Consider the following 22,409-nt stretch of genomic DNA (forward strand, 5'->3'; position numbering starts at 1 on the left):
ACGAAGCATACTGGCATCACTTCTTCCTACAACTGCGGCGCCCGTATTTGGATCATCGTCTGCTATTGCGCTGTTTGCATGAACTGTCCAGTACTATGGTATTGAAGACGCCTGACATGTCGGCCACCGAGTTGATGAACCGGTACCTCACCGGCGACAAAAGCGCAGTATTGTCGAAGAACGTACTTAAAGACAGCGTGCTTGGACCTGCAGTCAGACCTACAAAACTGCAATCAGGCGATCATGCAGCCCCTGGTTCGCTCGGCTCTGCTTGCCACGCGTTCGTTCCGCCATCGATTCACAACCGCAGGATACATAAGGGCACCGAGTGTGTCGGCTTGTGTGGCTCGCTCTCGCGCTATTTGGCATTTTGCTCCACAAAGTCAACTACCCGACAACCGCAGGAACATGAGCGACACTGCACCCACCGATAGCGCCGATCCGTTCGCGGCGCTCATCCCCCTTGTTGAACCATATCTCGCCAATGCGCAGGATCCCATGACTATCACTGCGGACGACCCCAGATATCAACTGTTACTGAAGAAGCATGACTGGAAACCAGTACAGGGGCAGCCTCAAACATACATTCGGTGCGAGATAATGCCGCATATATGTCATTTTGAAATTGACTATGGTTGACAGTGCGACCATCGGGAGTGAGCAAGTGTGGGCGCTCATCAAGGTGCTCTTGGGAGAGTACGTAATCTGTCTTACTACAACTAATGGCAATCATCTCATAACTGACATCACGAAAGAATGCTCGACGCGGCAATAGGCGCATCCCTGCATACGACTTTGGATAAGGAGACGCTCCATGACCGTCTGCTCGAGGGTGTTATGCGGATGCGGTATGTATGATTTGCTGCACAGTCCGACCACGCCTCATCTGACACTATCCAGATATCACTCACCTCTGGTAGCTGCGTCCCTCAAGCGCGATTCGGAAGTCAGTTTGGACCAACATTGGTCCTACACTTGCGCTTCTTCCCCGGCCGAAGTCGAAGAATGGGCTCGTCAAGTCCTCCATGTCGTGGACGATCCCATCACTATGGAAGAATTTAGTCATGTCGCGGCACGTCAGCTTCCTGAAACTCACGAGGATGGTCACGAATCGCTTTTCGGTGTTTATCTCCTCACCAATGTCTATCCCGGAGAGAACAAAATGGCGATCTTCGTGCATGGTGCCCATTGCCTAATGGACGGGCATTCCGGATTGGATTGCCTTGCTCAACTGCTCAGTTATGTTGTCACTCCCGAGAAAACTCTGCCGGCTGCTCAACTGGCCTGGGGCAAGGAGTGGTGGAACTTGCCACCAGCCCCATTCGACGCACTGGGTGGTTTGCCAGAGAGTTTCAAAACCGAGGGTTTAGCTTTGGTCAAAGAGTGCTGGGCACTCAGCAAGAAAGATGTCGTAAGTTCGCTTATCCCACGCGGGAATCTCGTGCTCATCACTACCCGAGACTCGCCATGGTCTTAAGCCCCAACGTATCACGCCTATCACAGCCAAACCGGAATACGTGGTTCGAGTCATCGACGAGGCAACAACATCAAAGCTGCTGGCTCGTCTCAAGGAGGTCAAATCCTCTCCTACTACGCTAATCGACGCTGCCAAGGCACTTGCCGAGCTCCGTCTGAACCCTATTCCAGACGAAGAGCGGGACTCGGTCTATTTCCGATATGGGATTGAGTACGCGAGAATCTCAGATCCTCGGTATCAGTTGAGCTAATCGCGATGTGAACAGGGTGAGTCTGAGGCGATATCTCAAATGCGATCCTCGGACATACATAACATCGTGTCTTACCTTCATCTCCAACGAATTACCCGTGTCTTCCATTCCCACGACCGGGACAGAGAAGGATCGGTTCATCGCCGTAATGAATGCCATCCAGAAGCAATATGTCTACTGGGCTTCTCAACCTCTACTCCCGTTTATCGGAGCAGCACAGACAATCCTGGAACATCCCATCCTCATGTTCATGACGCAGATGGCATCAAACCCATACGTCGGTCTACATTCCAGCGTCGGGCTGATTGAAAGCATTCTCCCGACAACTTGGGTCGATAAGACGGGAAAAGAGGTCATCCAGATTGACGACATCAAGTTTGGCCATCGGAAGGCCGGTCCGCCCCCGTAAGTTCTCCCTGACTCTGGTAGGGGTTGCTCGTAGCTTATTCTTCATCGAGTGCCGTGGTCTCTTTCACAGTTCACGGGAAGATGCATATTCAGGTTATGGTAAGTGGTCTCCTTGCCTCGGGAAGCGGTAATATCTCACAAGTCGTTAGTATGGGGATCATTGGAACACAGCCTTCATCGATCAGTACCTGGACGAGATCGAACGAAACATGCGGCTGATCCTAGATGACAGCAATTCGGCAGCCGGCTTGTCTGCGCACCTCTAGATGACGTTCATCCAAGCTCAAGGAAGTGTTGATGCCACGAGGTTCCGATGCCGTCCGATTTGGATCAGATACGCAGTAGATGACGTGTCTTTTTCAACCGCTTCCCTCTTCATATTAAGATTATGGATCAGAAATTACCCTCGAATTTCAGGGCACCAACACATGTCAGAGCTCAGGATATCACTGTGCCGTAAACTGTTTGAGACCATCTACAAACCCTGCCAATACAGAAGCGGCCATATTCTTGCCGCTCAAACTAAGGCACCTCCTTCAAACACCGCTTCACATTGATTTTTTTCATCGAAGAAGATGCGCGCGTGCTTCTGGCGTTGGTGTCGTTGTCACCCATCGATATAATTCAACCCCGCCACGGACCGCTAGTACTTCCATCAGCGACCTCGAACACTGGTTTCTATTATGGTTCCAGCTGGGGAGGCCACGTCAATTGTCAGCAACGGCTCGGCAAAAGGCAAGGATACAGGGCATGATGGAGAAAACGAGGTTTTTTGATAGCTCCCGATCCGAAGAACGAGGACAGGAACGACCGTCAGTTGCAGTTCGGTTCGCCACGAGTGACAGTGAATCGACTCACAGCCATGCTCCTTTTGTGTTTCATACATTCTCATCGCCCCAGATGTAGCGGCGGCTGCTATGACTTCGGGTGCCATGCCTGTCTTGTGCTCCAATGGGTGTTTCTGCGCCGCGGTCGACGATGTGGCGCCAGATGAGTCAATCGCGGACGTTGATTTGACAAAACTACAGTGCTGCTTTCTTCTGTTCTACATCGCATTAACGTCGACCGGGCTCGTCACCAGATAGTAGAAAGGGATGATCCTGAAGGAGGACGGAGGCTGGGTGGCCAAATGCCAGAAGGCGATGACAAAGACGCGGAGTTAGCGGTGCCAAACGTCGCCGTCCCTGATGGTGACCAAGTTGCGACAATCGCTTGGAACGCGCCATTGTCACGTCCCCACATATTTTCTAGGACCTTGAGTATCTCTTCTACGCTGTGCTGATATGGCTTTCAGCACCGCTCATGTTTTCTGGACATCGGAAAACAGGACTGGAGACATCTTGCTTCTCCTCGCCTGAGCCTCACCGGCTGTGACCTGTTGTCTCGTTCAAGCTCTGGATGTCAAAGATGAATCGATCTGTTCTCAGGCGTACGAAATGCAGTAATGGCAGCAATGAACCCCTTTTCCGGTGGAAGGGATGTCTTGAAGGGGTGATTTCGAGCGACATCATCAGTATCATCATAGGCTGCGGTTTTTTCCTGTTTGGACGCATTGCGGTGGCGTCTGTTCGACGGGATAACATCACACAGTTATGGAGTACATTCAACAACATCGCGACTGAATTTCCTCGAATGGAAATCGCTGTCTTTGCATCCCTCCCTGCCTCTCAATCCTATAGACTCGTGGAAAAGCGTGGAAGATTGTCATACACCCAAGCGTGGGAGATTGTCTTACAGCCAATCTTGTATCCGACTGGCCTTGAACGCTGTGGCAAGATTCCGACCATTTCCGTACGCCGCCGACTGATGTCTCTTTTTATTCAGCCCTCTAAGCTCAGCCTATCGACCACGAATTGTACTGTCACTTCTAGGGGGAGGCGCAACGTCATCGCTTGGGGATTCTACCTGACCCCGCCTCCGAGCGGCGTATGCGTATGAGTGGGTTCGGCAGGTAAATCTGCTGTCTGTGTTCAACTCACGAGCAAAGCACCTGACCCAGCATCCTCTCGCTCTGCTGCATCAACATCGTGCATAGCTACCGCTGCGGCTCGTAGATCTGGGGTTGAGTCCCGACGTCACCCATGCCGCCAGCTGGGCAGTCCAGGTGGGCAATCGAACGTGTTATAAGGCAGCCACTCCTGCTAGAGACAATAACAGACAAAGTTGTTTAGTGGTCGTGTGCGGCTACTTCCCTCACAGTTCCTAAAAAACCTCTCCCTCCAGCTTCTTGATATTCTTGCAACCTCTGCTTTTACTGTTTCAGCACCATGGTCGACAAGAAACGCATCCAAAGGAGCAGCACCGCCAAAGTACGTGCGAAACGACAGGCAAAGACCGAGCTCTCCGTACAGATATTCCCAAATTGGGCGCAGCAAGGGAGCACATCCGGCGGACCACCGCCGATTCTCACTCCGTTGTTCATCCCTCCCAGGCTCACACCTAGTGTGGCCCCTCCGCCACCCGTGCAGGGGAGCATCACCACCCCGGTGCGGGAGTACTTTGTGCGTTGTTCAACATTACGTCTTTTTACGAGTGAGATGACTTACCCCTCCAAAGCGAAACGAGACTTACCCTCTTCCCGGGTCCGTCTCCTACATCCGGGGCCGGCAGGTCCCGCCTTCCTTCTACCCAGACCTTCTCGCCGCTCTCCAACGGGAAGTCCGCACGCACATGCCACAGTATTCCCCCGCAACCTGGCAGGAATGTGCCGAGAGCATGGCGCTGACGATGTCCAAGGGTGACCCGAGCGCGCGCGACTACAGATGCGAGATGTGCGCCATGCTCGTGCTGGGAGTGGATGGGAACCGGAGGTGCAGAGCGAGGTTTGACAAGACTGATGAGGTCGTGGAGACCGACCTGGATTATGGTACGTGGTGGCTTCGATCACCTCATGTACACGGTCGATTATCGGGGCACTTGACTGACCCCCTGACCAGATATGTACATCCTCCGCCCGGCGCTAGACTGCCCTATAGACGCCTTCGGCACGCCCGCTGGCGATCCGCCGAGGATCCTGTACCCTTCCCCTCCCCTCCCGCCGCCCAACGTGACCGTGCTCCAGACATACTGGATCCGCACGGAGGAAGAGCCACAGGATAAGCTGTTCTTGTTATACGAGATCGGGGCGGGGAGGGGACTGAGGAAGGGGTGGATGGATGAACCTGTTTGGGTTTGACTTGATGGGACAGGCAGGCCTGTGAGGAGACAGAGGAACAGGGCGTTGAGGCGCTGGTTTGGGGGGAGGAGAAAAAAGCGGAGTAGCCGCAAGAAAAGGAGGAGAAAGAGGAAAGCTAGACGTCGCCGCCGTGCTCGCCAGGTGCGCAAACGGAACAGGAACCGGGTATAGAAAGGCAAGGATTATTATATTAGATAATATACTTTATAGACAGATACAGTACATATAGTATACAGACTCCGAATTCTGAGTATAGTATTAGACTCTATTCGCTGAACAATGCCAGCGTTTGTATGTACATGTATGTTGTGCACGTGTAGGACTGGACACTTGGTTGTGGTCATTTATTGCGGCGCTTCTTAAAAGAAAGGAGAACCGAACATGTGGCCCCGGTCCTTCTGTATAGGAACATAAAAGCACCGAACAGAAACCGTCCAGCTTCTATGGCGTGATCGCTTCACTCAGTTTGGGCAGTTCTTCCCTGCTTACTGACGCACCCGCGGATCATATCATTCCCGACTATGTAATCGCTCTTTCCCTCTTTGTTCTTCGGCCGGGCAATCCGACTTGTGGTTTCCGTTCAGGGATGCCCAGTAGCCAAGGGGCTGTTTCATTGCACTGTATTTATTGCTCATCTGATCTGATAAGCCCACACGGAAGCATCATCCTTTAAATTGAGAGTATAATAACAAATTACGAATAATTACGGATTATTGCGGGTATATATTCTCGGTCGAAGAATGCCGTTACTGATGAATTAAAGGGGTCGAAGAGAGTGAGAATAAGGAAATAGAATTAGGAGATTAGATAGGATGTGTGGGCGGAATCAAGCGCCCGTGTGTTTACCCCGCAAATAATGTTGTGCTCCTCCTCTCTTTTTACCTTCTGCTCCTGACAATCCTGTCACCGGATATTCCCTCCATTCTATTCATTGCATTTACATTACATTACCCCCTTTCATTTCATCAATTTCCTTACTTAGGCCTTCTATTTCAAACCCGCGGTGATATTTGCTGATATTCGCTGGCATGGCGTGGGCACCACAGGCTCGGCTGGCCGCGAGCTCTAAACATCTCCGGAGTGATAGGGAACTCACCCATGAGCTTGCGACTCGCCCATCTACTCCTCTGCTACACGACTCGTACGCTTCACATCGACATCCTGCGCCGGTAGAAGAAGAAGACCAAGTCGACCAGGAAATGACACGATCCAAGACGAACGTGAGGCGCACCGGCTCCCGCGAATCACTCCTCTCGACCGAGTCGGGCTCGACGACCTCCTATCTTGAGGGCAGCGCCCACGTACAACCCCACGAACACTCGAGCGACGACGACACCCAGGAAGGGCAGGGAGTTGCTGTGCAGACAGAAGTGGGACGAAGGGAGCTGGCAACACCTCATCTTCCGCATGCAGGGAGTATGGGATGGAAAGGATGGATGATCCGTGCGTTAGCACTTCTCTGTGCATGTGCACTGAGCGTAGGCAGTCACTAGTGCGTTATTTACTACGAAGATCACCCGTAGTCACTGACATCGCTCTAGTGCGCAGTACTTCCTCGGCCCGATCAAGTCCCGCCTCTCGCGCGAAATGGGCACCTCCAACGCCCAATTCTCGCTTCTCATCGCCTCCTTCAGCCTAAACAACACCTGGACGCCGCTGCTCGGTGGTCTCCTTACCGCCCGTCTAGGGACAGCCTGGTCGAGCGTGCTGGCCACTTCGCTCATCTTCGTCGGCCAGCTCATCCTCCTCCTGGGCGATACGCTCGAAAGCGTGCGCCTGATGAGCCTAGGCTTTTTCGTCTTCGGCCTGGGGATAAGCCCGCTCGCAGTAGTCCAGGAAACGATTATCGTGCGGTTCTTTTCCTCGCACGGGCTCGGTATCTCCCTCGCTCTCGGACTGCTGGCAGGCAAGGGCGCAAGCTTTGTCAGCGCCATCACGAGTTTCCCTCTGTCGGAACGTTTTGGCCCTAGAGCACCGTTCGTCGTCGCTACCCTCCTAGCGGGGTTCTCGTTCGCTGTCAACCTCCTCTACCTATCGTACAGCGCTTGGTTTGCCCGTTCCACAGGGGTAGGGCTGGAGGAAGGTGAAGCCCGCGCAGCGGCGAGGAAGGCTCAGGCTGCGTCGGAGACTGGGCTCAGCGCGGCGGAGAGGATGAGCGAAGCGGAAGCGCTGCGCCGGATTGAGAGGAAGCGGAGGGTCCGATTCCGGAATATCGGGAAACTGGGGGACGTCTTCTGGGCTTATGTCGGTGCGCTTCTTCAGTCCCCCCAGGTTGAGGACCTGGGCTGAGATAATGCAGGGATTAACGTGCTGTGCGGCGCGATATGGGCGCCGTTCATGCACCTCAGTGCGAACATCATCGAGCGCCGGTATGGGCTCACAGAGGCTGACGCGGGAAGTCGCGCTAGCCTGTTGATGGCAGGGAGCATCTTCCTCTATCCTATTGTGCGTTCATCCCCAACCTCGGCAACTATTGCTAACTTGCGAACAGTGTGGTTATCTCACCGACCGGCTAAAGACAGCAACAGTCGTGCATAAGATGTTCGTCCTCTCTTCTATCCTCACCCTCGTATGTTATTCTTGGCTCGCCTTGCCCCCGGAATGGACCAAATCCCCCACTCCCGCGCTGGTAGCCTTCAGCGGCGGGCATGGATTTGCTACTCGTGAGTCCCCGCTATGTTGTACTGTGAAAACCGCTGAAGGGTGTAGTATTACTCGTGATCATCGTACCCCATCTCGTGCCTATCAAATACGTCTCCTCCGCACTCGGAGTGCACAAAGCCGTGCGTCCCTCCCCTCCCCTCCCCTCCTCTTTACCCGCGCTCACACAACCCAGCTCGAGCAAACCGGGTCCACCATCTCCCAGACGCTTGCCGGTCTCCTGCTAGACAAAACCCGTTCCTCGACCCTGGACACGCCCAACAACCTGCAGGCGATCTCCCTCCTCCTGCGGGCGTTCTTGGCCGTTAACGTCGTACAATTAGTGTCGATATTGGGCATGTGGAGGCTGCAGGTGTCGAGGAACCTTAAGGCAGAAAGAGGGAAACAGGAAGGGTATATGTCTGTGCCTACGGATGAGGAGACGGAGACGGATCCACGGGACACTCCTGCAGCCGAGGACGAAGAACGGCCTGCCCAGCAAGAGGCACTCCACACCCGCACGTTCTCAGCCTCCTCCGCCCGGCCCCTGCTTTCCAAACCTTCACACCATGTGCTCCCTCACGGAAATAGGAAGCATATGATGGCTCATTCGCGGGTTGAGAAACGCCGAGGGGCGATTTTCATCCTTCTCAGTGGGCTCGCGATCGTAGCTGCTTGGGTACTGTTTATGGTCGTGGCGTGGGAGAAGCTGCAGGATCGGGTTGCGAAGCGCTGAGATACAGGGCTTTTTGGATGTGGGATGAGGAGAATGCTGGCGGTCAGAGGTTGGAGAAAGTGGTTGTGAATGATGTGCTACGCATTGTTTGTATGTGTGTGATACTAGGTCTGTATTGTAGATGCATTTTGTACATCCATACACCTTGCATTTTTGTATACCGTTATCAATGTTCACTGCTCGTTATTCATAGAATGTTGCGTTGTCCGAGGGGATTCCTCGCCTGGTAAAGTGAATATCCCCACAATCGTATTCTAAAAATAAAGAAGAAATTTTCGCATTCCATTCATTTCCGGAAGCAAGGCCAACTCCAAAAAAACTCCTCACTGTTCGCACTTTGAACAATTACTGCGCAGCCCGCCCACTTCATCCATCAATTCGGCGTGGTGCGGGCCTCGTGTACGTCGGTTCAAGGCATTGGGGCACACTGGCCAACTCATCTCAGGCTTATTACTGCATTCAATCTATACCAACATACTCGATTCCCCAACATCTTATTTTTAGACGGCCGCGACTAGATGCACGCTATACCCTATGTGCTGCTTTTCTTGACGGCCCAGGCGCATGCACTTCCCTTTTCGAATCGGATTATCGAGTTATGGAATAGGAATGCGCCACGAATAGGCCTGCCGTTTGCTGCTCAGTCGGTGCGGGGGAGCGACGGTCTTCCTACGACGAGGGCGCAGAGTAGGCAGAGTGGGAGGATGGCCAAACGTGCTCCATCATGGGTCGTCGTCGACGTCTTCCAAGGCGAGGGGTTCTTCGAGTGCGTCCACTCTGCCGTCCAAGTCGAGGAGCTACTAACCCCCACATCAGCGAATTCGTATTCTACGACCTACCAGACCCGACACAGTGCGTTCCCTTCCCTTCCCGGTCGAAGAGCAGAATCTGATCACCCAACAGTGGACAAGTGAAGTACGCTCCTCCTCTATCTGTCGAGCATCACTCACACCCCGCAGCTACGTGAACAAAACCGCCGCTCTCAGCCGCGGGCTCGTCTATGTCACTCCGGACAACAAGGCTGTCATGACGGTTGACAATCATACAGACCTCCCGTTGGGTGAGAACAGGGACAGCGTGAGGATCCAGTCGATTAAAAGCTATACGGGTGGTCTGTTCCTCTTAGACGTGGAGCATGCGCCTTGGGGCTGTGGAGTGGTATGTACTCCAATGCTCGTATGGGCCTAATCTGACTGGTCCGGCGGCGGATGGACAGTGGCCAGCGTTGTGGACTGTGGGCGCGAATTGGCCGTTAGGGGGAGAGATCGATATCTACGAAGGAGTGAACCTGGGCACGCATAACCAAGTCACGTTCCATACCGAGCCAAGTGTGTGCTGCTCTCATCCACTCTACCAAATGCTAACCGATTCCCAGACTGCACTTATACACAAGGCGTCAACCAAACCGGGGCCATCATCGTACGTCCTTCTGCACAACTGGCGGTGCCCGGCTGACCAGGTTTAGGGAAGGGACTGCGACGCTTTCGTGAACGACAACTCTGGGTGCGGGATCACCGACCCCTCGCAGACGTCCTTCGGCGAGCCGCTGAACAACCTCGGCGGCGGTGTGTTCGCCATGCAGTGGGACGATAATGGGATTTTTGCCTGTATGTTCGCTCTCCCCAATCATATTATTCGGGAAAAAACTCATGCTGTTGCATGCAGGGTTCTTCCACCGGTCCTCTGTCCCGCCTGATATTACGAACGGCGACCCGCAACCGAGCGGCTGGGGCTATCCGACCGCCCTCCTCTCCCCCGCCGGGTGCAACCCCTGGCTGTACTTCAACTCCCACTCGATCGTATTCGACATCACCCTCTGCGGTGACTGGGCAGGCAGCGCCTACTCCAGCAGCGGCTGCCCTGGCTCGTGCGAGACGCAGGTGATGAAAGGAGCGAATTTTGTCAACGCCAGTTGGGTCGTGAATAGCTTGATCGTCTTCCGTGAATCGGACTTTTCTAGTGGGGCATCGCTACCCGGTGTATCGATGTGGACACTGCTGGCGGGTATGATGTTCATAGGCGGTATCATAATGCTACGATGATATCAAAGTGTCTCCGTCTGTGACAGCATTGAGCAACATTTTTTTCATTCGCATGTAGATCAAGACATTGTAGAGGGGGAAGGGTGACGATGGTACAATCTACAGAACAAAAGAGAGTCAAGGCTTTGCTACAACACGTTACTCGACGGACATCGACGACGTGCACCCTTTGGAAGGAATCGTGACAGGAATAAACGTGGGCAAGAACAGATCAACAACGTCCTTGATCTACAAATACAGTACTCTACTCGTGAGGGACATTCAAGATCAAGCGTAATATCTTCAAACATCGTCGTCCTCAAATCGGGGACGTTTACGAATGTCAAGAGCAGTGGCTGACGTCGTTGAGGACTCGTCGTAGCCAGATAGGTTTCGCCTTCTCCGTGCCTTGCCAAATGCCTGAGCCTTGAGCAGCGCAACCGTCTCGCTCATCGCGGGATCCAGGTTCATATTGTTCAAGCTGTTGATTGCCTGGGCAGAGCGAAATGGCTGTGCGGGGGTGGGTGGTTTGATATCCTGTTGATGTTCGGATTGGAGACGTTGAGAAGGTTGCGAGTAGGTAGAATGGGCATACGGGTAGTCGGACGACGGATATGACATCCCCTGATTTTGCGCTTGCTGATGATGTTGCTGCGCCGTGGGAAAAGAATACTGATTCGCCCCCGTGGACTGGGAAGATATCCCATCAGTACCCGGCGGCATGGTTTGCACCGTGGCGGCGGCTTCGATGGGGGAGTTGGTCATCCCTGTACCCCCGTTTGCTTCAGACGATGCTGAATCCGAGCTGATGCCAGCACTTCCGGAAGCATGATTATTCACTTCGAACCGAGAGCCGTTGTCGGTATAGGCGTGAAAGGACTGGGATGCTTGTGCCTGTTCTGCCACACTCGGGGCAATCGTCGTGATCCGCATACCAGTAGTCGGCGTCCCGAACGTAGAGGCTGAAATGTGATGCGGACCTCTTGGAGGGGAGGGACCGTTGGCATTCGAGGCAAAGTCTGCGCTCATGTTGTGAATCGGCATTGTGAGACTAGGCATGCCGCTGAAGGAGGAATTCGGAGCTTGATTCGCATACAGAATCCCGGTAGGTGCTGCATAGAGACCGCCGTACTCGAAGCCCAACGACTGAGATGACTGTTGCTGGGCATGGGCTTGCTGTTGTTGTTGAGTCTGGGCGGCCTGCAGCTGCTTTTCAAGCATCTTCACCAGCTTGTCATTCTCTTTCATGGTGGCTTGGAATACTTCTATCTTGCCCTGGAGGCGGGTATTCTCGTCACGCAGACCCTGACTTTCACGGGCCATGCCTGTTTTCTCGTCCTTGAGGTTCTTAATCATCGCTTCACGATCTTCCACTGGGAGCACGTAAATATGAGGTAACAAGGGTCGAATTAATATCTCGAGACGTGCCTGCAGCTTCAAGCTTCTTGATGTATTCGTTCCTCCTCTGTCTGAACGCAGCCTGGGCATCGGCATTTTTGCGCTTTCTCTCCGCGGCAGTCATCGGTTTTGCGGCTGACATGCGCACCCCACCGCCAGATGGTGATGCTATCAATCCTGATTGCAATTGATTTGACGGAGGAGAGGAATGGGGAGAGACTGGGGATTGGGATAACGGTGGAGACGATGTAGGAGGAGACGGTGGTGAAGGCAGAGAACGTGAGAAAGTGATGGTTGCAGGAAGAGCGTAAGTGGACATCAGGGCTATGCCGATACGCGTGTAGTGCTCGAGCGGAGATATAGACAAGATGAGAGCAATCTAGAAGGTGGTCCAGGATAAGCTTGATGAGAAAACCGATGAGGGGAGACAGACGACGTGGGGCTTGTGTGTTGATAAACTGTTGAACACGAGGCCCTATATGCAAAGGGAGCGGCCGTCAGTTCTGGGCTGCTGGCGAACCAATTCCTCGGAGTCGGTCGAATCTCGATGCTTCGTTGCCGATGAAATATCGTCGGACAACTTCGACCGTCCTCCGCCCTTCTTCCAGGGGACCATCAAGGAAGTTGCAAGAAAAAACATGTCCAGCGAAGCAGATAAATCGTACATCGTCTGCTCCAAGTAGCGGGGATACGCGTGGCAATCAGCTTCTGTGCTCCCGCGAGGTCCTCACATTTAACCAGGCTCCGTCACCTTTCTTCCCTCCTTTTTGCATTCGTAGGCGGTATAGGGACGACGTAGTACTTGTTAGATACGCTCAAATGTCCATCTCTTCGTCATCCCCCCCTTCGTTCTTGGGCACCACCTCATCATCCTGTCCATACATATCGAAAACTTCGACTTCCGAACCTCCGCCCCCCGATCCAACTAAACACGCTGTTCGTCGTGATTCCCGACCATTCACAGAAAGCTGTACGATTCCGCTTCCGAAAGCATACTTTCGCAGATCGCGCCATCGGGCCAACGGAAGGGGTATGCTCGGTAACTAGAACGGACAGCTATCAGCAACCTTGGCGCCTACTCGGAGCGGGCGCCCTGAGGCTAGTGCCCCGGAGAGCGGGGGAAATTCTCGGGCCGAGAAGAATACGGAAGAGTGTAAGAAGTACAAAAGGAAATGATTCGCACCTCTCCAGCTTGTTGCGCCTGTTTCACCTTTGAGAAGACATCGCCTTCATCTCGCGCAAGTCGGTGATAGGGAAGATCAACATAGAAAGTAGAACACAACACGGGTTCTAAAAAGAAGCAGCTCATGAGTTTCTGCAACGGGATACGAACTGCACCAATACAACGGAAAGACCACTTACGTGTATCGAGATCGGGATCGAGCTGTCGTGGGATAGTTTCCTTCTCGCATCGACGGCGCCTCACGATAAGCACGAGGTTAACCTCATCGAAGAACTCGTAATCAAGTAGATCCCACAGGCACCCCTTCTGGATGGTGGGATCGCCGCTTGCTTTTTGCGATTCTTGGTCTAATTCTGACAGCTGAATGTCCAGCAATGCGGCACTCGATCTGATCGGCGCGCCACTCCCCCTGTCGTACTCGAGCTTGAGGACACACACTATATGCGGATGTCAACAATGGGAGCCAGAGGGTGGGAACACGTGGCTCACGTGAAGGATTATACCCACTCCCGTCCTCTGGACCTTGATGGGCGTCCACAATTCTCAGCGCCACATACTGTACCCTTGTTTCATCCTAATCAATGTGATGAGGCACTGCAATCTGCGTTCTGTGGGAACGCAGACTCACCAACCCTGTTACCCAAAATTCTTTGTAGTATGTCTCCGCTGAGACGAGATCGTCTGCGCGAGCAGTTGCCCAATGCTGCACAACATCCGCAGTGCGCCCTGCGGCACCTGCAGCCTTCACACATATGTGCTGGCACATCTGGCCGACTTCGCTGCCAAGCGCAACGATATTCCGATCCATGCTCAAAACTACCCTCTCGGCTAACGTCCTGGAAGGCGGATAGTCGGCGTCTGTCACCGGCTTCGCCCCGAGGTCCGCCATTTCGTTAGCTCCAGAGCCAACCGGAGACCGATGCATGCGATATACCCGTTCTCTGGGCTGCTTTAGCGCTTGGCGGGCCTCGGAAAGAGCAGAGTCTAGAGTCTTATTGGTGGCTGATGCGGCTTGCTCGGTTGGAGTCGTCGTTGGGGCGGGACCTATAAACCATTCATCTACTCCCGAGCGTAACAGCCCGGTCTGCAGGTATTCGGCAACTTGCAAGGGATCATGCATTGGGTGCTCGGGTTGCGCTTGCCCCTCTTGGATAGACAAGCGCTGTGCTTCTGAACCTATTTTAGCATGCATATGTTATAATTTGGAAAGAGCACTTGCCCCAACGAAGCCAGATCATCAGACCGTCGAAGGACCATCTTTCCTCCAGAATGTGCGTGGCGAGCGCGTGACTCAGCTCTAACATTCGGAGCACAGCCGATATGCAGTCCTCGACTTCAGCCTTCGGAACTCCGAAGTCAGCATAGCTCTCCTCCCTTCGAAGGCAAGATCAACAGGATGTCTCGGAGAGCGCTATCAAGCATACCATGTGCACCATCCCTTGAGTTCTTCCAGTAACACAACACACCGCTCACATGCCGGAACAATACGCTCGGCAATATTGCGCTCCATCAGTTTGAAGGCGTTCTGTACCGTTGAATTCCAGCTCTCCCAAGCTCTCTCCGTTAAAAGCCCCAAGAACTCTACCATGCTAGGCCGCGGCCGACCGGTGCAGAGCAGTGTGACAAGTTCGAACATTGCATTTGTTTTTCCTTCCCCCTTCTTCTCGAGGGTTTGATACCATCGGACCCCGAGGTCTTTAGCACCCTCCAGCCCTTCTGCACCCATCCAGGCTTTCGCCATTTCGTCAACTGCCTGTTGCATGATGACGAGAATTTCTCGGAGAAGAGAGGATATTGCCGCCGTAGTACGCAATGCCCGCGTCGGCAGAAGCGGCAATGAGAGACTGGCTGCCCCCACATAAGGTGGCTCTTCATCGCTTGAGCCGCGACCTCGACGGAACGAGACCATGACCATAGACTCCGACATCAAGTGTATGTTGCATGGTTCACAATCGGCCCCGAGATTGAAATATCCGAGAGGATAGGTGCCGTTGAGAAAGAAGTGAAGAGCACCATTCTCGTCGGATACGACCAGTACACTTCCGTCGTTTGCACCACTACGAATCGCTTCGTCATCCTTTAGACGCGAACTTGGTGTGTCCTGGGTTCGTTGAGGCTGTATGCTGGCGTCAAGTGGATCGACGAGCAGAGAAGGGAACGCGAGCAGATGAGGAGGTAGTGATGAATCTTGGGATGCTGTCTTGTCTTTGCTCAGAGAAAATATGCTGTCGGCTCTGAGATTCATAAGCACACATGAACACCGTTATAATTATTGCCTCACTTGATCTCTTTCACTGGGGTCAGATAGGGCATAGTCCGGAGCAAGTTTTGTGCTGACCCGAGCTGAGCATGTGAGTTAGTCCAACAAACACCTGTATGTTGCACTCCACGTACTACTGGATCCTCCTTTTTAGGTACGCTTCTCCGTCTCAATGGACTTCCTTCATCCTGACCATATTCTTCCTTCTCCAGCCACCAAACATTCTTCAGCTTGGATGGTGTGCTCCTTTCTGGACGCTTCCCTTTGCCAGTGGGATCAGGTGTCTGATCAAATGGCACAACGAGAGAGGTGATTTCGTGACCGTCATGCACAGAATGTAAAGTGAGGCGAGCAGGCTCTCGAGCGACCATTAAGAGGTTTCCTGCACGCGTGCGTAAGTACGTGTACTACATATGCTTAAGGTATTGCACACCATCCGGGCTCCATGCAAGCTCAGTGAAGCGATCTTGCTTGCCTAGGCTCAAGTCCCAGACCTTTGAGCCTGTCGCCTTCCACAGCGAGACGCGATCAGTCCCTTCATGCTCAGAGACCAACACAAGGAGATCTTTTGTAGGACAAAATGCGTTCTTCGGTAGACGAGCTTTGGATGACAAGGAGAAGGATGAGAGAGATGTAAAAGTACGCAGTGCAGGTGATGGGACAGACATTGCTTGCGCTTACCACTCGACGTTGGTGAGCGGTCAGAGCGCGCAGAGGTAAGGGTTGGATAATCCGAGGATACGCCGAAATAAATTGTTTTCCGTATTACAGAACACTCATTGCACATTTACAGCTATTGTCCTTGTTTGTCTATCATTCCAGGACAAACCAAAATATTAGGTGATTTTTATCCAAATCTCAAGTATGAGCTGGCTGAAAACAAAAACAAAAAGGTAGATGGATTACACGTCTACATCCCGCTTGGGCACAGTACAAATTACATACATATAACAGCAGGAATTCCACAGCCCCAAGACGCGGCTCCTTATGTTACCAGTGTTTTACCTGTTTAAACAGAACACGGTGGTATGAAGCCGTGAGGTTGGATTATGACATCGATCATGGCCCTGGTCGGACAGCGTGAGGTTAGTTTGCCTTCGGGACAGCGGAATGCGACAGAGGAAAACACTCACAAAGGAAGCGTTCCGTTAGCCAGCTCAGTTTTGTGACCGCCCTCACGTCCAGATTGCTTGAGTGCGCGACGGAACTCGCTTGGCGTTGCGTACGCAGTGCGCGGCGCGATTATGAACGCCAGTACGTGGTCTTCGCCATCGACTCGCTTGATTTGGAGGTTGTAGTGCTTGTTCTCAGGCGTAAGCTGTGATATTGGGGTTGGTTCAAGTGCTATTTATGCAAGTTGAGAACGTACGCCAACCATCTCGAACTTGAAAGAGTCGTTCTGGAACAAAGTCCCGAGAGTGTCGGAAAGACCACGAAACTTCGCAGGTGGCATGCAGTCGATAAATTCGAACAGAGTCGCCAGTCGGACGGTCGAAGAAAGAATAATTTGGGAATTGAAACAGGTAGGGAATTTGCGACAAAAGTCCAACAGAAAACAAAATTGTCACATTTTTAAATGTTTCTTGGAGAATGTTGCGCTTGACCTCCCTGCTCCGGAAGGCAGCGTGGGAAGATGGCCTGTTACTCTCGATTCAGGCCGCATGATCTTCTGACCGTCGCTTGGAGGCACAATTCAGACGATCCCTCAATCCGCAAAAGTAGCCATAAATAGAATGAACAACATGTGCTACAATTGTGTTAGACCGACAACGACAACAAGTACCACGCACCGGACATCGTAACAAGTTGACAGATCTGTGACAGCAGTCGTGTGCGTAATGATAAGCGCTGTCAACCGGAGTTCCGGAAGAACCTGCGGTACAAGTAAGCGCAGAAGGATCAATATTAATATTCTCGGGAAGAAGGCCGATCGGACCTGAATGGTCTGCGGTGTCGTCTCCGGCTTCCCAAGTTAGCCTTCTGTTCCCCTGCGGGGATATACATAGATAGCTGTGTACCGCATCCGGCGCTCGTCGAGCGACATTCCGGCAGGTATGAGTTCGTCGTCAACATGTGTTGTTCAGGGTTTAATTCAAATGCGGAGAAACTGCCTGTGGTCTGTGCAGTGCTCAATGGTCGACGGACGTGTAAATGTTGTCGGAGATGCGACATTGAAACGTCTGCCATGCGACGATCCTGGCTTTTCAGGCCTGCCTAGCGTGAAGGAAAGTATTGTCCTAAAAGGTTTCGTGACTCCGGCCTCCGACAGCGTGTATGCTCCTGGGCAAGTGATCCCGGATGAACAAAACCTGCACCTATTCAAAGGTATAAATACCGCCTATTATCATCGCAAGGAGGGCAGAAAACAACTCGCCCGACTCAGCCCAATAGCCTCTACCCGCCTCTTCAGCCAAACCCAAACATTCCAAATGGACAGCTTCACAATCTCCCCTGCTACTGTAAGTTCACTCCTCCAAAGCGCACAGCTCCCACACTTACAAGTTCCCCAGCTTGCCGCCGCCGAGAGCAACTTCACGTGCGCAGGCCTCTCTCTGCCTCCAGCTGGTAACCAAGTACTGATTGCTGATAACATAGTGCCCCTGCCAAAGTTGCCAAGAGCTTCAAGTCGTCGATCATCCCGCTCTGCCTCACCCAGTAGAGTGGCAGCCGAAATCCGTTCCTTAACAAGACGTCGTCGAAACCGTTGTGGAAGTTAGCGTATCCACCGTATCCTGTCCTTACCCCCATCGTATGCCTGTAATTTATGACGGACCGGTCGGGGCTTGTTCTCGGCCGTGCCTGATTTCCTCCTGTACGTTGTCCTACCCGGTAATCAGCATGACACCGGGGCTTATGGGCTGAAGGGCTTACCAAACATCATTGATCGCTGTTTGGCAGTGCCCGGGGAACTGTGCCAGTCCTGCGCGCTGGCCAGTTAGGGGTTAGCCGTGATCCCCACGCAACAGCGCAGCTCCCCGAATTGGACCGCTGCCCCCAGAGTCAATCGGAGTCCGGCCATTCACATTCAGACCAGAACATGAAATTCAGAAACCAAGTCCCCTAAGATCTTTCAGAGGCAAGATATTCCAAAACGTTGGTATAATTCTCCATTCCAGTGTTGTACAACAGGTTCCATACACTCGCACCCCATGTTTAGTCATACTAGCCACCCATCAGTTACGTCCATATTCATGATAAAAGAGACGCACGATGATCCTCTCCGGCTGCTGTTCCTCCGCCATCCTACCATCCTTCTTCTGCCTATCCAGGTTCGCACTCAACTTGCCAGCCTTAGGGTTGCTCACGTTCACTCCTCTCGTATTCGCCTGCACACTAATATCAGCCCGCCTCCCGACATCAGCCAGAACATGACTCACTGCCTTAGCCCTCGCCTCCGCAGCCTGAGCTGCCGCTTCCCTCGAAGGGACGCTCATCCCCGGCGTCCCCGCCGGCTGATGTGTCGTACTCCCCAGTGTCCTCCCCGGAGACGATTGTTGTTGAGGAGCGGGACGCGAGCCCGGGCCAGCGGGTTGCGTACGTTGAGGGGGTGCGGGGCCAGAGCCGAGTGTTTGCCCTTCGCCGGGCATGTGAGGTCTTGAGCATAGGGAGCCCATGGCTGAGGTGGTGGGAGAGTGTAGAGTTAGGGCATGAGAGACGTAGGTGTTGCTGCGGTGTTAGGTCGCGTCCCTGACAGGTTAGAGCTTGGCACTGCCTGTGCTGGGATCATTCACGGATAGGCCTTTTGATCACGAGTTTCATTCACAAATTCGAATTAATTTACTATTCATACACTTACGATAACCTCCCAAACATAAATAAAATACGAAAAATCCAAGGCTACAAATGCCCCCGCCACTCCACCTTTCCATAGAAGCGCGTACAAAGACTGATCCTCTACTGTAATAAGGAAACGAGTAGTGTAGTGCCAATCCAGGGCGTAGATCATCAATACGATTCCACGTGTTTAAGCCTAGTGTAGAGAGGAACAAAAGTTCACTCCTCGCTCTCAGTCTCGGTCTCCACCTCGACCCTCACGCCAGCTTTCTTCTCCTCCCGGCGGCCAAGTCTTGCCGTCGGGCTAGCGTCCAGCTCTTCCAGCCAGTTCCCTTCCCCCGCCTCCAGCGTAGCAGGAGCAGAGAACCCAAATGTCTGCGGAGGGGTAAGCCGCGAGTTTGGCACGCTGGAGCAGTCCGGGTCTGCTGATGCGGTAGGGTGGGGAGCAGTGTGTGGCCTAGACGGGCTGGTGCCTACCAGTCGGGAGATAGTGCGTCTCAGGCTTTGGACCGCGCTGCCGGCTGTACGAGGGCGGGAGGGGGTCTGCTGTTGGGAGGAGGAGAGGCTGGGGAGGAAAGATGTCCGGTACTGGAGGGGAGAGCCTTGGAGCGTGAGGGTGAAATCTTGCGGGAGTGTGGAGCGGACGCTCTCATATGCACTCGCTTGGCTTGGAGTTGCCTCCAGGGTGCGTAGGAGAGCAGCGGTCAGCAATGCGGTGGGGTCGTTTAGCTCTGCCGGCGCGGGGTCAGATGTGTATCCGGGAAGGTCGGCGTCCTTCGGTCCTTGGGAGGAGAGCGTCTCAAATGACGCGCGGGACTGGGCGGAGATGTCGATCACGCTCGCGCGTGTGCTGGGCCTGGGGGAGGAAGGGCGGAGAGGGACGGGGATGCCCAGTGGGGTTGCGGCGCGGTCGAGCGAGGCCTGGAGGTGAGCGAGGTGGGTTCCTGCTGTTGGGTAGAGACCGGGGACGGGTCCGGCCGGGCGCTGGGGGGTGGCGGCGAGCACGCTTGTGCATAGGAGAAGTAGGGAAGCCCAAAGGAGCGTACATGCGGAGCCGGCGATCTGGAGGGCTGCAGCGAGCATCGTGCCTGACGGCTCAAAGGTGAGCGCGAGGGGGGAAGCGCGGGAGACGAGCCCAAAGAAATGGGCGAGCAGGAGGAGGACGAGCACCGGCCGGTGTGGAGAGAGGTGTAGGATCGAAGGGAGGGGGAAGAGCAGTACGACGGACTCGATCCCCGGGCCGAGGGCGAGTGCGGATGTGGGGATGGGCAGGGTGGGCGCGAGGACGGTGGTGAGGAGTGTGTAGAGGCAGGCGACGAAGAGCGTGATGGTCAAAAGACCAATGCGGTAGGAGGAGCGCTTCTGCCTCGTGTAGGGCTCAACAGTGCGCAAATGAAGGGAGGCGCGCTGCAGAGGCTGGAGAGTCGCACAAGTGGGGAAGACGTGGTTCAGTGAGCCCCGGGTGAGAAGGACGATCGGAGCGAGACCGGCTGCGAGTACGTGAGCTGTGTTTTTCCTGCGCTTGAACGGAGACTTACCGAAGAAGACTCCCAGGGTGTTCAGGAGGCCCGCAGAGCGGACCAATCCATTGCCCCCCTCCTTTTGCCTGGCGATAACAGCAAGCTGACACACAGCCCCTGCACCGAAGGCGAGGGCGGCGGTCACAGCGGGGAGGACGATTGCCAGCCCGGCACTGCCGAACCCTGTCCCGATGGTTGAGGGCACGGTTGTGTGCCTGCTCGTGTGGCTACCCGGCCTGATTCCCGAAGGAGGTACGGTAACCCTCTCCTTCTCCTCTGCTGGGAGGAGGATAGAGAACCGCTGCTCAGTAGTGAGAGCTGTCCGTGGGTAGAGAAGGGCAAGCCCAAGGAAGGTGAAGGAGAGGGGAAGGAGGGGGAGGCCAAGCAGGGCGGGGATAGCCTGCATGAGGGGGAGGGAAGGGAGTGCGTCCATCTCAGCCTGTGCTGCACCAGAGGGGGGTTTGCAGCATACACGTCGATCCTTGCAGCCTTTTATGTAGGAATGCCCGGCCCAGAGGAAAGAAAGTTCATTGAGATGTGCGTCAGATAACGTATGCACGGGTGCTTCGCTCTCCGCTTTCGACCAGGCAGTGCCAGAGCGACCAATTCTTTTGACTTTGACGGCATGCTCCCTTTCCCGTGATTTGAAGATGGGAAGAGTGATAAAGACCAGGACGTATTACTTGCCGCGCCTCATACAAGGTTCATGTTGATTACCTCTTTCCGAATTCGGCAGGGACGTTATGGCCCATGTGCATTCCAGTTTCCATCTCTTCCAATCAGAGCTCCTCTCTACTAGAATGTCCGTGATTAAAGTGCATCCAGGGCTAATTTCGATGAGTAAAGTGCCATCGACGGTGAGCGGAGGAATGCTCATGCCCACGGGTCATCGTTTGAGTTTCATCCACAAGAAGCCAACAGGGTCCAGATGATTCAACCGGCCGAAACGGAGGAAGCGCCGCTCGTCGTCTCACGGAAGCGCCCACTTTACATGCAGAAGCCGCTCTTTTTCTCCAGCTTTTTCATCACCTATTCACTCATATTTTACTATCTTGATTGCTGCCACAGAACCTGGTGCTTCCTCTCTTCCCCAAAGACTACAATAAAAAGTGCGCACGACGTCTACGCTTCGCGTTACCACCCGTAAAAAAGCACAAAAGCGCAAGGAAAACGAAACAGAAAACGGATCACGATCGAAACGCGTTACGGCGCACGGCATATCTGAATTGGCCAAGCTGACTGTTGCCCACTTTTGGCCATTGTCTGTGCTCATTGTACATCCTCTCGACGTGCACGTTGCAAACCCTTCCTGTGCTCGCTGACCGCGTTTCGACTCGCTCGAAAGAAAGGGTGTTCGATTTTACGGATGAACGGCACAGCTTCGTCTCGGCACGTTGGTCAAGGAGATGAAACGTATTGAGATCGAAACGAGGATAATATCATTGAACAGTTAACAATGCATCGCCTCACCACCACCACTACTGTACATGACCTCTCCTCGGAGAGTGAACAATGGATACACGCACTGTATAACCAATCTCGCGAGTCGATCCCGACGCACATCAAC

At 53.7% G+C, this 22,409-nt stretch overlaps 9 protein-coding genes across 9 annotated transcripts; 5 read left to right on the forward strand and 4 right to left on the reverse strand.

Annotated features, from left to right (window-relative positions):
• The first annotated feature begins 18 nt into the window (after positions 1-18).
• Positions 19-2,534, forward strand: DACRYDRAFT_22416 (uncharacterized protein). The gene is made up of 8 exons (XM_040772787.1): positions 19-590; positions 643-696; positions 756-848; positions 901-1,411; positions 1,461-1,687; positions 1,743-2,132; positions 2,186-2,234; positions 2,285-2,534. Exons 1-8 carry the CDS (start codon positions 244-246, stop codon positions 2,399-2,401), a joined length of 1,788 nt encoding a protein of 595 aa, XP_040628920.1. The 5' UTR covers positions 19-243; the 3' UTR covers positions 2,402-2,534.
• A 1,868-nt stretch (positions 2,535-4,402) lies between these two features.
• DACRYDRAFT_15972 (uncharacterized protein) lies at positions 4,403-5,310 on the forward strand (the record flags this gene model as incomplete). Its single annotated transcript, XM_040771155.1, has 3 exons — positions 4,403-4,636; positions 4,692-5,001; positions 5,072-5,310. The coding sequence occupies 3 exons, from the start codon at positions 4,403-4,405 to the stop codon at positions 5,308-5,310; spliced, it is 783 nt and encodes a 260-aa protein (XP_040628921.1).
• A 1,436-nt stretch (positions 5,311-6,746) lies between these two features.
• On the forward strand, positions 6,747-8,686 carry DACRYDRAFT_79718 (MFS general substrate transporter; the record flags this gene model as incomplete). The annotated part of the gene is made up of 7 exons (XM_040776412.1): positions 6,747-6,802; positions 6,852-7,558; positions 7,610-7,755; positions 7,802-7,973; positions 8,020-8,093; positions 8,147-8,323; positions 8,429-8,686. 7 exons carry the CDS (start codon positions 6,747-6,749, stop codon positions 8,684-8,686), a joined length of 1,590 nt encoding a protein of 529 aa, XP_040628922.1.
• Positions 8,687-9,324: 638 nt separating this feature from the next.
• Positions 9,325-10,731, forward strand: DACRYDRAFT_79721 (glycoside hydrolase family 16 protein; the record flags this gene model as incomplete). The annotated part of the gene is made up of 8 exons (XM_040776413.1): positions 9,325-9,452; positions 9,503-9,538; positions 9,590-9,601; positions 9,646-9,844; positions 9,903-10,014; positions 10,062-10,105; positions 10,152-10,293; positions 10,352-10,731. The coding sequence occupies exons 1-8, from the start codon at positions 9,391-9,393 to the stop codon at positions 10,726-10,728; spliced, it is 984 nt and encodes a 327-aa protein (XP_040628923.1). The 5' UTR covers positions 9,325-9,390.
• Positions 10,732-10,770: 39 nt separating this feature from the next.
• DACRYDRAFT_116412 (uncharacterized protein) lies at positions 10,771-16,216 on the reverse strand (the record flags this gene model as incomplete). The annotated part of the gene is made up of 9 exons (XM_040770197.1): positions 10,771-12,080; positions 13,468-13,725; positions 13,778-13,862; positions 13,917-14,458; positions 14,514-14,662; positions 14,713-15,522; positions 15,570-15,631; positions 15,683-15,930; positions 15,982-16,216. The coding sequence occupies 9 exons, from the start codon at positions 16,214-16,216 to the stop codon at positions 11,011-11,013; spliced, it is 3,459 nt and encodes a 1,152-aa protein (XP_040628924.1). The 3' UTR covers positions 10,771-11,010.
• Positions 16,217-16,447: 231 nt separating this feature from the next.
• On the reverse strand, positions 16,448-17,568 carry DACRYDRAFT_22420 (uncharacterized protein). Its single transcript, XM_040772788.1, has 4 exons — positions 17,339-17,568; positions 16,918-17,295; positions 16,682-16,866; positions 16,448-16,624 (listed from the first exon to the last, which is right to left on the reverse strand). Exons 2-4 carry the CDS (start codon positions 16,999-17,001, stop codon positions 16,558-16,560), a joined length of 336 nt encoding a protein of 111 aa, XP_040628925.1. The 5' UTR covers positions 17,002-17,295; positions 17,339-17,568; the 3' UTR covers positions 16,448-16,557.
• Positions 17,569-17,680: 112 nt separating this feature from the next.
• DACRYDRAFT_107749 (uncharacterized protein) lies at positions 17,681-18,207 on the forward strand (the record flags this gene model as incomplete). Its single annotated transcript, XM_040768525.1, has 3 exons — positions 17,681-18,007; positions 18,059-18,084; positions 18,144-18,207. The coding sequence occupies 3 exons, from the start codon at positions 17,681-17,683 to the stop codon at positions 18,205-18,207; spliced, it is 417 nt and encodes a 138-aa protein (XP_040628926.1).
• A 463-nt stretch (positions 18,208-18,670) lies between these two features.
• On the reverse strand, positions 18,671-19,169 carry DACRYDRAFT_116414 (uncharacterized protein). Its single transcript, XM_040770198.1, has 3 exons — positions 18,926-19,169; positions 18,758-18,874; positions 18,671-18,710 (listed from the first exon to the last, which is right to left on the reverse strand). The coding sequence occupies exons 1-3, from the start codon at positions 19,160-19,162 to the stop codon at positions 18,702-18,704; spliced, it is 363 nt and encodes a 120-aa protein (XP_040628927.1). The 5' UTR covers positions 19,163-19,169; the 3' UTR covers positions 18,671-18,701.
• Positions 19,170-19,296: 127 nt separating this feature from the next.
• On the reverse strand, positions 19,297-21,275 carry DACRYDRAFT_116415 (uncharacterized protein; the record flags this gene model as incomplete). The annotated part of the gene is made up of 2 exons (XM_040770199.1): positions 19,297-20,812; positions 20,861-21,275. The coding sequence occupies 2 exons, from the start codon at positions 21,273-21,275 to the stop codon at positions 19,542-19,544; spliced, it is 1,686 nt and encodes a 561-aa protein (XP_040628928.1). The 3' UTR covers positions 19,297-19,541.
• Positions 21,276-22,409: the final 1,134 nt, after the last annotated feature.

The sequence above is a fragment of the Dacryopinax primogenitus genome (genome assembly GCF_000292625.1).
Source record: "Dacryopinax primogenitus strain DJM-731 SS1 chromosome Unknown DACRYscaffold_9, whole genome shotgun sequence".
Taxonomy (NCBI): domain Eukaryota; kingdom Fungi; phylum Basidiomycota; class Dacrymycetes; order Dacrymycetales; family Dacrymycetaceae; genus Dacryopinax; species Dacryopinax primogenitus.